The sequence below is a fragment of the Sinocyclocheilus anshuiensis genome, unplaced genomic scaffold, assembly GCF_001515605.1.
Source record: "Sinocyclocheilus anshuiensis isolate Anshui unplaced genomic scaffold, SAMN03320099.WGS_v1.1 scaffold1677, whole genome shotgun sequence".
Lineage (NCBI taxonomy): Eukaryota > Metazoa > Chordata > Actinopteri > Cypriniformes > Cyprinidae > Sinocyclocheilus > Sinocyclocheilus anshuiensis.
Genome location: NW_015538006.1, coordinates 286,655 through 301,088, shown reverse-complemented (window position 1 = coordinate 301,088; position 14,434 = coordinate 286,655). Strand labels below are relative to the sequence as shown.

Sequence of the window (14,434 nt, the reverse complement as noted above, 5' to 3'; positions counted from 1 at the left end):
GTGTTACAATATACACTATTCAAAAGTTTGGGGTGAGAATTTTTTTTTTCTTTCTTCTTTAAAGATACTTTTAAAAAGTTTAAAGAAAGTTAAAGAAACTTTATTCAGCAAGGATGTGTTAAATGGATTAAATTTATAGATTTATAAATAATAGATTTCTGAAGGATCATGGGACATTTAAGACTGGAGTAATGATGCTGAAAATCCAGCTTTGCATCACAGGAATAAATTATATTTTAAAGTATAGGTATTAAAATAGGAAACCAATATTAGAAATTGCAATAATATTTCACAATATCACTGTATTTCCCCTTCTATTTTTTAAATACAGCCTTGATGAGGAAGAGACTATTAAAAAAAGGTCAATTATTTATTAGGTTTATAATATAGGTCTAACATAATAATATAAAAAACAAACTATTTAAACTGATAGAATAGAATAGAAAACAAAATAAAAATAACGTGAACATATGAATTCTTCTATAGCTAAGCATCCCTATTAAGTAGTTTGCACAATACACCTGTGTGTGACTGTAGCTAAATGTCTCTGAGTTTTGTTACTGTTCTGTGCCCATCCTCCGCTATTTCCTGCACTTAATCAAGCCACTCTTCTTTAATACATGATGACGTTTATTTCACATGTCCTTGCATTTGCGTTGGTTCTCATGTTGAGCGCGCAGCGTGTCACCGCGCGTCACTCCCGGATAATCGAAAATGGGCAAAGAGGCGGGAGCAGGTTGCTCAAGCCACGCCCACCTAGCTCCACGGTGGTGACAGCAGCGGCAATCCACCTGTCACTCAAGTGGCCACGCCCTTAATTATGCAGAACTTTAAGGCTTAATATAATTTAAACGGATGAGTTATAAAAAAATTCACCCCCCTCACAGTTGTCATGAAGGGCAAAATTAGCTATATAGACCAAAATCATTTTTTGAACCAGGCTGTAAACATGTTTTTTTCTGCTGTAAAGTTGGGCATTTTAACATGGGGAGTCTATGGGACTGACTCCCTTTTGCAGCCAGCCTCTAGCGGCCAGTTGATGAATTACAGTTTAAGTCACTTCCTTGTTGGCTTCACAAGAGAGAGGGGGAGGTTGCCGCTTGAGCGCACCGCAACCATTGAAGTATTCGGTTTCTACAGCGACTCATTTGGCACACATTCTCTTTCTATGAAACCTGTAAACCGCATTCACCGGTTCTAACTCTATAGCGACATCAACTCTATAGCGGTTTGCCAGGGCATTGCAATTCATTCGCTTTTACTGGCATTCAATCAAATGGCTTTCCCCAACTCATTTTTGCGTGTGCGCGGCACATTATTTCTTCTGTGCGGCCGCACGAGAGGGAACATTGCCCACAAGAATGCTTTTTCTTAGGAGGAATTTTAGTCTTAAGAATGCTTAATGAATCTGGCCCTTGACCTTCTTTCTTTCTTACTCGCTCATTATTTAAATAATGAATGCATGGTGCAGCCTCAATAATTGCTATTTAATCAAAAAAAATTTAAGTAGTTGTTAATTGTTAGTTCATGATACCTAATGCATTAACTAAAGCCAACGTATTGAACTTGTAACATTTGTTATTGACCAAAAACCTTACAAAGAGACTGATAAGAAGCAAAGTTAAGGACAGGAGGAGATTAAAAAGCGGGACCAACCCTTGTAGGCGTCCCAGGCAGATTGAGCGGGCTGTCCGGAGAGCGTACCTGAGCTGGTGAGGACGCTGAGAGGGGAGCTGGAGGTGGTCAAAGCACTACTACCTGTGGGGGTGGCCTGCGTAGCACTTGCTGCTGCCGCTAATGCAGCCAAATTCTGCATGGCATTCAGACCTGCCACAGATAGCAGACCACCCACATCAAAACGGCATCAATATCGCCAACATTCACATGCACAACCTCCTTTCATTGCCCTAAAACTAACAGGCAGTCTCAACTAATTTTATAGGCATGCAATATAACAGGTTTACAAGTGGCTAACTAACAGCCGCCATGCTCTCTAACGGGTCTGAGTGGAGCAGAGCGCATCAGACTCTCACCTGACATTGGATGGAGATTGTTGAGTGGATTTCCAGAGGACGCAGACTGTTGTAGAAGCTGCAAATAAAGCTAGACATTACATCAAAACAGAGAACAGAGAGAGTCAGGACTGCATCCAGGACTGGAGAGGAGAGGAGAGGAGAGGAGAGGAGAGGAGAGGAGGAGGATAAATCAGGCAACAAGGCAAAATAAAGACAAGCAGGAGCACATGTAGAGACAGAAACAAAGACGAGCAAAATGTGGACATTCAAGGGATATATAAAAATTAGAAGGGGACTGAGAAGAATTAGAAGGGAGAAAGATGAAGATAGAAATAGTTTTCACAGCACACCCATGGAGCAGCACTAACACATTCAAACAGGGCTACACATCTATGCTGGCCCACATGAGAAAAACCAGTAAACAGTACCTGAGTTTTAGGAGTAGCCAATCATAAACAATCAACAAGGATTTTGAGAAGCCAAATTAAATGCATCTAAATAATGGCCAAACACAGACCTGTAGCCCATGTGCTCAAACACAGCAGAAAAACACAGCAACATTTTAAAGGCGAATTAAGGGCCTTTCGCACCGCTTTAGTTCCAGAACTAAATGTTGGTTCTCGAAAAAGGCAGTCCGGTACTAAAATCACACCCAGTTCCGGCGGTGCGAAAACGCCAAAAAGTGGGTAGTTCCACAATTAGTTCTGGTACTGTGAAAAGGTTCCCGCGGTGCGAAAGGCTCTTTAGACTCTGATTAAAAGGCTCTAATGGAATCTAAATAATAATGCATTACAGTCTGAATAAAAAAAAAATATATATATTTTAGATGGAGCTAAGGGTGTCGCAATATAGTGGCACTAAAGACAACAGTGATATTTAAAAAATAAAATAAAATACTGATATCATGTTAATACTACACTTCTTGATAATCTTGTAAATAATCATGTGCCATTATCTGTTAATTAATATCTAATTATTAATTATAGGCATGGTTTCTATGTGCATAGACCTCAGATACAACAGGATCTGTCCTGTGTACTCACTGCAAGATACTGTGGCCCTAGTGAGTTCAGTCCTGTAAGATTTCCCCACATGGAGGCAGCATTGAGCTGTTGCATCTGTTGCTGCAGCTGTTGGGTGATACGTTTCTGTTCTTTATCCTTCTGCGTGTCTGCAAACTTTACTACAACAGGAGAAGAACAGCCCTACGGGACACATGCAAACAGAAATGAAAATGCAGCACTGAATTTAATTTAATAAAAATAAATGTAAGCAGCCAAGAAAATATCAATAAACAGTAAGTTTTCACCAATATGTATAATTAACATCTGTTTCAGCAGTGCCTCAGCCTTTTAAAATACACTACCATTCATAAATTTGGGGAAAGTATGATTTGGATGAATGTAAAGTAGTGAGTGTACAGCTTGTATAACGGTGTAAATTTGCTGTCCCCTCAAAATAACAACACACAGCCATTAATGTCTAAACTGCTGGCCACAAAAGTGAGTACACCCCTAAATGAAAATGTCCAAATTGGGCCCAAAGAGTCAATATTTTGTGGCGCCACCATTATTTTCCAGCACTGCCTTAACCCTCTTGGGCATGGAGTTCACCAGCGCTTTACAGGTTGCCACTGTATCCTCTTCCACTCCTCCATGACGACATCACGGAGCTGGTGGATGTTAGAGACCTTGCGCTCCTCCACCTTCCATTTGAGGATGCCCCACAGATGCTCAATAGGGTTTAGGTCTGGAGACATGCTTGGCCAAGCCATCGCCTTTACCCTCAGCTTCTTTAGCAAGGCAGTGGTCGTCTTGGAGGTGTGTTTGGGGTCGTTATGTTGGAATACTGCCCTGCGGCCCAGTCTCCGAAGGGAGGGGATCATGCTCTGCTTCAGTATGTCACAGTACATGTTGGCATTCATGGTTCCCTCAATGAACTGTAGCTCCCCAGTGCCGGCAGCACTCATGCAGCCCCAGACCATGACACTCCCACCACCATGCTTGACTGTAGGCAAGACACACTTGTCTTTGTACTCCTCACCTGGTTGCCGCCACACACGCTTGACACCATCTGAACCAAATAAGTTTATCTTGGTCTCATCAGACCACAGGACATGGTCCCAAGCAGACTAAATGTGAGTATGCTTGCTCACTTCTGTGAGATACTGTATATATATATATATATATATATATTACACTGTATTGTTGACCAAATAAATGCAGCTTTGGTGAACACAAGAGACTTCTTTCAAAAACATTTTTAAAACATCTTAATGATACTACTTTTGAATGGTAGTGTAACTTCTACACAATAAAACATAGAAACAGTACTTGCTGTATACTATGCATTAAGGCATAGGCATTTATCATCTCTTAAGCACAGAAATATCAAGCTTAAATGCAGAAATGGTATGCGTGTATGTGTGTGTTTACCTCCATGGTCTGTGACTGGTGCATGGATTTGATTGCAGACTGGGCCATCTGTCTCGCTGTGAATGTGACGAAGGCACAGCCTGCGGACAGAGTTGACAAGTATGAAAGTAGATCACAAAAGGACACCAACCTCTGTGATTAAACCATAACAGCATAAACTAGAAGTACTAATAAACTACCACACAGCAACACAACCTCAATCAAAACAGGGTTCAGGCCCGGTCTCTTTGGAGAGCGAATGGGTTTGAGGGCTGCTGAGTCAATATGGGTCGTGCCTATCACTTAAGCAGTTCCCATGGTGATGGACAGCAAGTTCACTCAAGCCAATTCTAAAATAAATAGCGTGGGCCTCAATGTGCGTTATGTTCCCTTGGTTACACTTTGGTTAACTTAAATCACAGTGATTCTCTACACCGCAGGTAAACAACAGCTAGAAACTAGGAGAATGACATTCCCAAATGAATGATTAAAGCGACCGTGCATATATTATCAATTTGTTGCAAGCAGTCACGGTTATATAACCTCTGATATCAGTTGCCATGTCTGGGATAAATGAAGTCATTTTCATTTGGGCCGACGGGAGCCAATTGAGTCTCATTTTTCTCTGATGGGTTGCGTCTGCAACTATTAGTTACGCAAAACACTGCCTCCTCGAAATAACTTAAATGAGAGTGAACAGAGTGACTGGTGAAGATGTACTTCATGTTTATTAGTGCGCTACTAGTGCCCTGAGGGGAAAAACGAGAAGCTGCTGAAGCTAAATTCATTCTTGTATGCGCTACAAGTCAAAACATTCACAGTACTGCCTCCATTCCTGTATTTGTGTGTATGGTATCCCATCATGTGTGTGTAATTTTGCTTTGGATGGCGATAGTGATGATATACATGCGTTCGAGTTCTCACCACGGCTCAGTCCGTCAGGGCCTCTCAGTATGCGGCACTCCTCAATTTGGCCGTATGGAGAAAACATGATCCTTATGTCATTCTCATTGCACTTCTTTGAAACCATTCCAACAAACAGCTTTCTGTCTTCTATCGCTGAAATACAAGAAAAGCGTGTTATGGCAGCACAGCCACTTTGACAGTCACTGGAAATTTCTTCAAGCGATACACTATTGCTCAAAGGTTTGGGGTCTATAAGATTTTGTATTGTTTTTGAAGAAAACATGTTCAACAAAGGCTGAATTTATTCGATCAAAAATACAGAAAAATGGAAATATTGTGAAATTACAATTTACTATAAATGTTCTATTTTAATATATTTAAAATGTAGTTTAATACTGTGATGACAATGCTGAATTTTCAGCATCATTTCAGTCTTCAGTGTCACATGATTCTGCAAAAATCAGTCTAATATGCTAAAGTCGTGCTCAATAAATATTTATTATCAATGTTGAAAACATTTTTGCTTTTTTTTGAAACCGTTTTGCTTTTTGTGGAAACAGTGATTTCAAATGAAAATCTTTTGTAACGTTATCAGTTAACTGTATCTTTGCTTTTTCTTTCTTAAATAAAATAAAAACTGACCCTAAATTTTGGAACATTAGCATATTTGAACAAAGGACTGTCATAATACTCTTGTACATTCAAGTCACTCACCATTGTTTTTCTCACTGTCTGCAGGCTTCATCTGTATGGGATGATGCATCTGTACAGAGAGAAAAAAAAAAATCACATTTGACTTATCAACACTGACATTTCCCAGCCGCCATGAGAAATCAGCTGTTTGAAAAGCTTTAACAGCTCCATTGGGTGTACTGAAAAAGCTTTTATAAAAGCATGTCAATACGTGTGTAGATTTGATGCATTTTTAAGAGCAATAAATAGTAGAAGGCCAGCTCATCTGACAACACGCATGAGGATTAATTTATTATTGATAATATATAAAAAAGTAGATCCTTTTCTCACCCCTGGAAGAATCTTCATGTTGTGAAGGGCATTTTGTGCTTCTAATGCAGATTTACGGGTGTAATATGTGACAAAACAACAACCTGCAAATGCAATAAATGGTCTGTGAACCAAGTCCAAGATGACAACATTTCCACTGAGACCAATTTCTAGAACTCCGTTCCAAATCCTAGTGAGCAGCATTTTAAGGAATCGTTGATTCCTTAATTAGTTCCTAATTTAATTAGGCTGCCATCTAAGACAACTTGCTTTTATGCAGCTCTGCATGTGTGTGTGTGCTCACTAGGTTTCGGAACGGACTAAAAGTTTTGAGAGTGACTGACATAGAAAATATCTCAATCTGCAGTGTACTGACTGTCAAGTACCTTTACTCTGTGCGGGATTCTGACTCCTGTCCCGAAGAACATTGATTTCATAAACTGCACCATAGGGCTCAAACAGCTCACGCAGCTGATCCTCTGACCACATCCGGGGGATCTGACCCACAAACATCTTTATAGCATCAATGTCGGGCTGGTCTGGGTGGTCCAGAGACCCATTCATCTTCTTGGTTCTACAAAAAAAATATATACATACATGCCTGTTTAACGAGCCTTAAGGACATGACCCTCAATGTCTCCAGTCTCCCTGACAGACAAAAACTAAACATTGCAAATGAAAGGATGCACACAACAATCTCATATCATTCCCAAGAATGAAAACACTAAAATTACAACTAGCTTCATTTACTAACAGTGCACCAGTGTTAGACTGACAATATATTGCTCAAGCTGATTAATTGGATGTTTGCCTTGCATTTTCTGTTCTCAGGTTAAGATGATGCGAAATAATTATTAATTTAAACAATTGTGTACATCTTATTTGCCATGAAAAAAAATACTTCTTTTACTTAACTTATTTTGCAAATGTATAACTAAGCTATTTTCTGTGAATGTGAGAGACCGCCGATTCATTAGCCGCTATAGGTCAATAATTAGAAGAATAACAGTGCAGTAAACCGTAAACTATCTGCACTACAATCCAATTATAATTACAATACATTAAAATAATACCAGTTTGCAATATCAAGCAGCATAACAAGCCGTTTCGTATACCTTAACATAACTGGAAGCCTACGACATCGGAAGCCACACACATTCAATTTACAAACGGCCACATCCGCTCAATGTTAAAAATAAGGTGGATACTAGTGATTAGTAGGGGTGCAACGAAATTCTTTTTTTTTTTTTTTAGGTAGGTCTAACAGTTTTTAGGTACAGAAATTGAATAAATCAAATGTAAAACAACATTGCATAGTTGACTGTATAAATTAAAGATTAATCCTTATTAAAGTTATTCAATCAAGAGCAGTGAGAGATTTACGTGTTGTTGCTGTTTGATTAAAGGTCCCATGGCATGAAAATGTCACTTTATGAGGTTTTTTAACATTAATATGAGTTCCCCTAGCCTGCCTATGGTCCCCGTGGCTAGAAATGTCGATAGGTGTAAACCGAGCCCTGGGCATCCTGCTTCGCCTTTGAGAAAATGAAAGCTCAGATGGCCCACTGATACTGTACATTCAGCCGACTATGTCTGCTAGGATACTCACCAAGATGGGCATTTTGACAATTTTTGTGTGAATTTGTCCATTCAAACACAATACTTCACAGAGAGCTTAATATTTGCGCGCGTTCGGAGACGCGGGTTCACGCGCTTCGGATGAGCGACCACACAGATCTTCTCACTGCGCACGCCACTTAAACTGGCCAGGCTTAAATGAGTTTAGTTTAAACACCGATAGCAACGTGTGCTGTTCAGGTCTCACCTGCGTTATCAACACGTGATGACGGCATAAATGACAGTTATTCCAGCATAAAGCACTCGCATTGATTAAAGAGTGACTGGTTTGTCCACATATTGTTATTTTTTCTCTCTCATCGCTCTTGTTGTAATGTATTGGGAAGCCAGAATTTGTATCCATCAACAGAAACATGCATTAGCCGAACTCTAACAAACCATATTACAGATGCATTGTCGGATTTAAGTTGAACCGTGGTCCTAGTGTATGCCGAACCGTGTGTGGAGAACCATACGGTTCGATTTTTTTTAACCGAGAACCGTTGCACCCCTAGTGATTAGCAATGCAAACTAGAAGAAAACAGGGTGCTAAGGCATTCACTGCATTATAAATTCTTCAGCAGTATGTGAAGATCAAACATTAGAGTAAAATCCCTACTCAAACATCTATGAATAGTCATGAATGGTTTTCTCAGGTCATGCACAAGATTTTCTAAGGTGAGAAATAACTGAAAAAAATGTTCATGAACTAATAGCTTACTACGAACTGAATTTAAAATTGTGATGAAACAGAAATAGCAACAGATCTTTTTCTTCTGTATTGTGTCATGCAACTGAGCAACAGATTATTAAAAAAAGAACAAAAATTGTTCACATTATGATCGATGATGCATTTAGAAAATAGATGGGGTGAATTTCATTCAAACTTTAATTAAAAAAAACAACAAAAACTAGACATTAAAAAGAGAGGAAAATGTCATATCTAAAAAAGAATAACCAAAGTCTGTGATGAGAATTAATTAAAAGAACATCTTCAGTTCTCAGTGCTGCTTGACAAAGTGGAGCATGAAGGCAAGCAGTGAAGGACGTCACTGACAGGCCTGAAGCACTTCTTCATCACTCTCTTTAGCAGCTGCTGATCAGTGGAGTGACAGACCACTTTAAGATAAACACAGCATTGTGCTGCTGACAAAGAGCAGCATTAGCCAGCAGCTAAAAGCCAGATTAATGGCGTTTATCGATCCGAGGACAGCAGAGCTAATAAAACCTTCTACTCTGTCGATTTCCCAGCAACCAGAACTTGTTCAGACAAGCAGATAACACAGATTCTCCAGAAGATCACCTAATCAGGGACAGAGGATCACTGGGTGTTCACTGGGGCAAAGCCATTTTAGGATTGTAAACTCTTTTTCCTAGTGAACTGACCAGTACTGACTGTAGGGAAGAAGCCACAGTCACAGCACATCAGAACACGATGTTGCAGAAGACTATCGATTCAACAAAAACAACTAAAACAGAAGAACAATCTGATATCTAGGAAGAGATAAGAAATAATCAAGATTGTAGGGCTGGGTATCAAGTTACTTTTTAGGCACCAACCGAATTGCCTCGATACCACTGAGTATCAAAAAAATCTCTTGTCGTTCAGTACCAATTTTCAATAACTAAGGGGTTAATCTAGTCAACGTCAGCCAATAAGCATGCAGCATGCTTGATGTGCTAAATCAAGTGCTGGTGATTGGCTCTGGTGAGGCATCAAGGAAAAACACCAATTTATGCCGGTTACACCCAGAGACGTGGCTCACTCGTGAGGCTGTAGTGTGTAAGCATCCCAACCCCCATAAATGTAAGGCTATGTATAGGCCTACACTTGTGCGTTTTCGTTTTAAAAAAATGTAAACAATCCTCATCCATACCGGCATTTCTGATTGCGACCTAATGTAAGTTATAGTCTTATAATGCTGTTGAAATATGTCATTTGTAGCCTTTTATATGAAGCTAATTGCTACACTTAATTTCTCAAGTAAACACACTATATTGTTATTAAAATAGGCAGAATCTCATGAAGTCATAACTGTCATAATCGTGTGTTTATTAGCTTCATGTTTCATCCATAGAAATGTTTTTCTGGGTTTATTTATGTATAGAACAGAACGCGGAAGTGTAATGGATGTTCGTCATCGGAGACAGCGGTTTATGAACACATAAAATGAGTGACATATGAGCAGCGAATGAGCTTCCTTTGAGTCCGAACAGCGATTGCGGAAGAGGAAACATACAGAGACAGTGCTCGGTGTGTAAACATAGCCTAAAAAATGTGGAAAAGATCAAAAGTGTGGCTGCATTTCACCAATGCTTGTCTGTCTTCTGAAAAAGCAGGCATGCTAATTTTCTTGAACAGCTGAGTGATTTGAATTCTTAAATATGCAGAAGTGAGCCTCACATACTGACTTGAAACTGTTCAATTTGCACTGAAAACTATTTAAACGTATTAAAATTATTTGCACTGATATATTGTGTTGGTTACATCTAGTTCCATTGCGCTTTTTCGTTCTTTTGTGCAGAGTCTTTGAGTGTGTAAAACTTCAACAAACTGAAAAATAAAACCAACATTTTTTTGAGGTAATGTAATCTTGTTAAAACAGATTTCATAAAATTGGTATTGAAAAAGTATTGTTCAGGAACCGGTATCAAATTTTTGAATGATACCCAGTCCTAAATGGTAGTCATCTCTTTCCTATCACCCCAAATTAACATGAATACCATATGAACGCTGCCTTCAATATGAAGTCTATTTAATAGCAACAATGAACTCTTTTCTGCATTCCTTACAAAGCAAACAACATATAAACAGAACAGAGAAGACAATTGACCATGGCTGAGTCAGCAGTTTCTTGCCCCGTTCTTGGTTAAATTGTTCCCTTTGAGGTTGTTAAGCCTCACACAAACAACCCTTATGACTTTAATAAGACAAAACACTGAAACGCGTTGCTGAAAAATCCTGAAACGGCAAAGAATGAACCCTTGCATTTCATATGTAAACCTATAAATAATATCAGGAGCAATACAGTCCATCCTATAACAGACAGGGGACAGCCACTCAAGATGCTCCAGCAAGGAGTGAAAACTAGGGTTTCACTTTCCATTTTAAACTGTTGACCACACCAACAAGCACTTTCTATCCTAGGCAGCAATGCAACAATTATGAAATATCCAAATCATTTCATTGTTCATTCTGAAGCATTGTGCCTTTATGTAAGGACACTGTGCTGGTGAATAAAATATGAATTCCAATACATGCTAATAGTGAAAAACAACGTTTACTACAGGATTATGTTGTAAACATGTACTAGCAGCCCTCACTGCAGGCCTCTAATGAGCATTAACTGTCATCTCCTGAATGAACCCTGAATCAAACTTGCATTCGCACAGAATACTGCCTGACATTTAAAATAGCTACTCACAACTCCAAATAAAAAGTAAACAAACCAGTTAATCATTCATAAGATTTTACTAACCACACAGATTAATAAAATTAACTATTAAAAATACAGAACATTCCACCCTAATACAGTGACCATCAATCAAAGGAGAATTGAAGGTATTAGTATGTAACCCAAATCAAGTTACACCAAGCTAAAGTCAAGTCTCTACTCGCGCTGAGCTGGAACTCAAACGGCAATGGTCCACCATCATCTCTGGCAGAAAATCCAGCTTAAAGGAAGCCATTTTCTTCAGCACTTCACTAGTCAGTAAGTCTCAAATGAATGCTGACAGAATCCATAAAAACAGACTCTCTCACACTTAAACACCAAAACAGCCACAGCGACTATCCGTCAAGTACGTCTCTCAAGGTTCAGTCATAAGTGACATGGGAACAGCTGGGTAAGAAAGGGAAGCGTGCACCTCATGGGGGCTGATCAGACTCCACAAAACTCAAATAGACATGGAGCAGAGAGAGACAACGATGAGGCTCGACACTGTGCTGGATGACAAACACAGGCCGTAGAGCTCTGGTCACTGGGCTGGGACTGAGGATTAGGATGGGCCGAACAGGCTACTAAAAGCTGAACCCCTGCTCCCACAAAGGAAAGTGCTGATGGAGGGGGACTTTTTTGTGAGTTTTTCTCTTAGCAAAGCAGAACTGAGTGCAGTGTCAGATAAATAAAGTGTCAGATTGATGCTGATAAGCGCGAGTGAGCGGCAGGAATGAATGGGGATGGGCAGCTCTCTGGTAATCCCTGAGCTGAAGCGCCCCCAGGATACAATCGGGTTCCAGCAGCGGGCCACGGGCTGTACACTATTCCAGCATGGAGGGGTGGCGGAAGGGAGGGAGGAACAGGCTGCTCAGGGTCATGCGACGTGTTATAAGCTTGCAGTCAAAGGCGACAAACAAAACAAAGCCACAGGCAGGCTGAGGTCCACTGTTTGGCTTTTAGCACAAAAACAGCAATAGACCTATGTAACAATGTAACAAATAACATTAAGTAATTACAAAAAATCTAAATGATATAGTTTATAATATGCTGATTCATTCAGAAAGAAATACACAAATCATATATATATACATTTATAAAAGAATACCCTTCTAAAACAGAGAATTAATATATCAGCAATTAATTAGAATGTAATCATTTTATTTCTTCCTCAATGGCCTGTCAGACATTCAAACTGGACATGACATCATCGCTAGCCATGCAGTGACATCTGGTGGGCTGCACACTGCAGGCATGGTTACTATTTAGAAAAAGGAGCAATAACAAAGAAAGAGCAAGTTATTTTTTTCCTTCTCATTCCAGCTTCAAAAAGAAGCTGCTTGAAAGAGGTTTCCCACTGAGGGAAAACCTGCAGGTGGAGGGTAACCTCATACCCTGGGTGGAAAGACATGAAGTGTGTGTGTTCTTACCCGCCAAGGGCAGGTACTTCCACAGCAGGAAGGGAAAGCTCACAGAGCATATGGTCAGCACAGTTCATCTAACAACAAACCCACTCTCGAACACTGGCACAGACAGACAGCACTGTGGACAAATGGAGTTATACTGAAGCATCTGGAACAACCTAGCAGCTGAGAATACAACACACACAGCTGACTGATCAGAGAGGGGGGCATAGGTGGACATTTACAAACCACCTATCAGTTGGGCTGGACAATCACACACACACACACACACACACACACACACACACACAGAGGTAAACGCATACTGAAAGGGAAAAAGAAAGAACAAGAGAGACGTTTTCTGACAGAATAGACAGCATGCAAACTGCATGTCACAAAACTGCATGCACACATAAAACACATATGTAGGACAATAAGACGGCACTTCCTGGATGATCTGAATATAATCATGTAAACGACAGACTACCATCTGAGATGAAGCTGTTCTCACTTTCATCAGAGGAAATCAGTTTGTAGAGGCTCAAACACAAAGGTTTCTCAAATTGAAAGGAAAAAAAAACACAAAAAACTGATCTACGTATTCAAACTCCACCAGATAGGAGCTTGTTAAACATTGTTAAATATATGTTAAGCCCAAAGAATAATTTCCATTTACTTTAACAAAGACAGCTACTGAACAGAGGGTGTATGACAGTTGCAACATTGTGTAAAATACTCATACCCTGTCCTCTGCAGACAGCTCTGTAACAAACAAGCTTCACATATCAGATCTGTGGTAAGCAACTATAATTGATACAGCAGTAACATAATATTGGTGTTTAGAGTACTCACATTCTGTACAACTTATCCAAATATAAATAAGCACATGGGACCAGTTGGGCCCAAAATAGGATCTCAGTTACAAAAACAACCTGAGGGACTATTTGGGGCTACATTTTAGCTACTTAAAATAACTTTCTAAATGTAACCAATGATATAATCTGTTAATTTAACCTGAGCCATGTTTTTGTGCCATAAATTTAAAAATCCCTTATAATAATACAAATAAGAGAGTTTTAAATGAAGTGACAGTATGACACTTGAAGAGATAAATTTACTTTAAATACACAAACTAGAACAGACCCTAATATAACAGAAACAAAAAAAGGATGAGCAGCACTTAACTAGATGTAAAACAGCCAACCCTAAACACAGCATAGAGATTTGAATCATTAAATCTTTTGTGTTCTTTCACATCCGAAACAAAACAATTTACTAGAATGAACCTGACTTTCCAACAACACATTTGAGTGCATCGCTGTAGCATCAGAAATACAACAGCAAATGGGGGAAAATTTTCCCAGAAAATCTACACTATTTCTAAACTACGGCAAGTCTCCCGAACTACATACTACTACTAGCAGCACCTCAGCTTTTGGTTAGCTACTCCCCAACGCTGTGCACATCAATGATTTATCATTCCTTTGAGAAACTCGTGCCATGCAGCTTTGATGTGTCTTCTGAACTTCAAAGCATAGCGAGAATGCTCCGAGAAGACCATAGGCCATGTCACGTTTTAATGACTGCTGAGTGACTATGTGGCTTATTCATGGACTGTCTATGTAAGGCAGTGTTATAGG

At 39.5% G+C, this 14,434-nt stretch overlaps 1 protein-coding gene across 10 annotated transcripts in view; it reads right to left on the bottom strand.

Moving 5' to 3' along the window:
* celf1 (cugbp, Elav-like family member 1) overlaps positions 1-14,434 on the bottom strand; it is a 63,743-nt gene that overhangs the window by 13,499 nt on the left and 35,810 nt on the right. For 2 of the 10 annotated variants that reach the window (XM_016472176.1, XM_016472184.1), the window contains exons 1-9: positions 11,574-12,015; positions 6,724-6,911; positions 6,359-6,441; positions 6,050-6,098; positions 5,354-5,488; positions 4,451-4,530; positions 3,059-3,220; positions 2,034-2,103; positions 1,705-1,827 (exon numbers count right to left, since the gene is read on the bottom strand). In XM_016472176.1, the coding sequence (XP_016327662.1) occupies positions 1,705-1,827; positions 2,034-2,103; positions 3,059-3,220; positions 4,451-4,530; positions 5,354-5,488; positions 6,050-6,098; positions 6,359-6,441; positions 6,724-6,911; positions 11,574-11,644 (961 nt within the window). In that variant the 5' untranslated portion in view covers positions 11,645-12,015. Of the gene's footprint in view, positions 1-1,656; positions 1,828-2,033; positions 2,104-3,058; positions 3,221-4,450; positions 4,531-5,353; positions 5,489-6,049; positions 6,099-6,358; positions 6,442-6,723; positions 6,912-11,573; positions 12,016-12,821; positions 12,864-14,434 lie in introns of those variants that run through there. The other 8 variants (XM_016472210.1, XM_016472144.1, XM_016472137.1 and 5 more) reach the window with 8 other exon arrangements.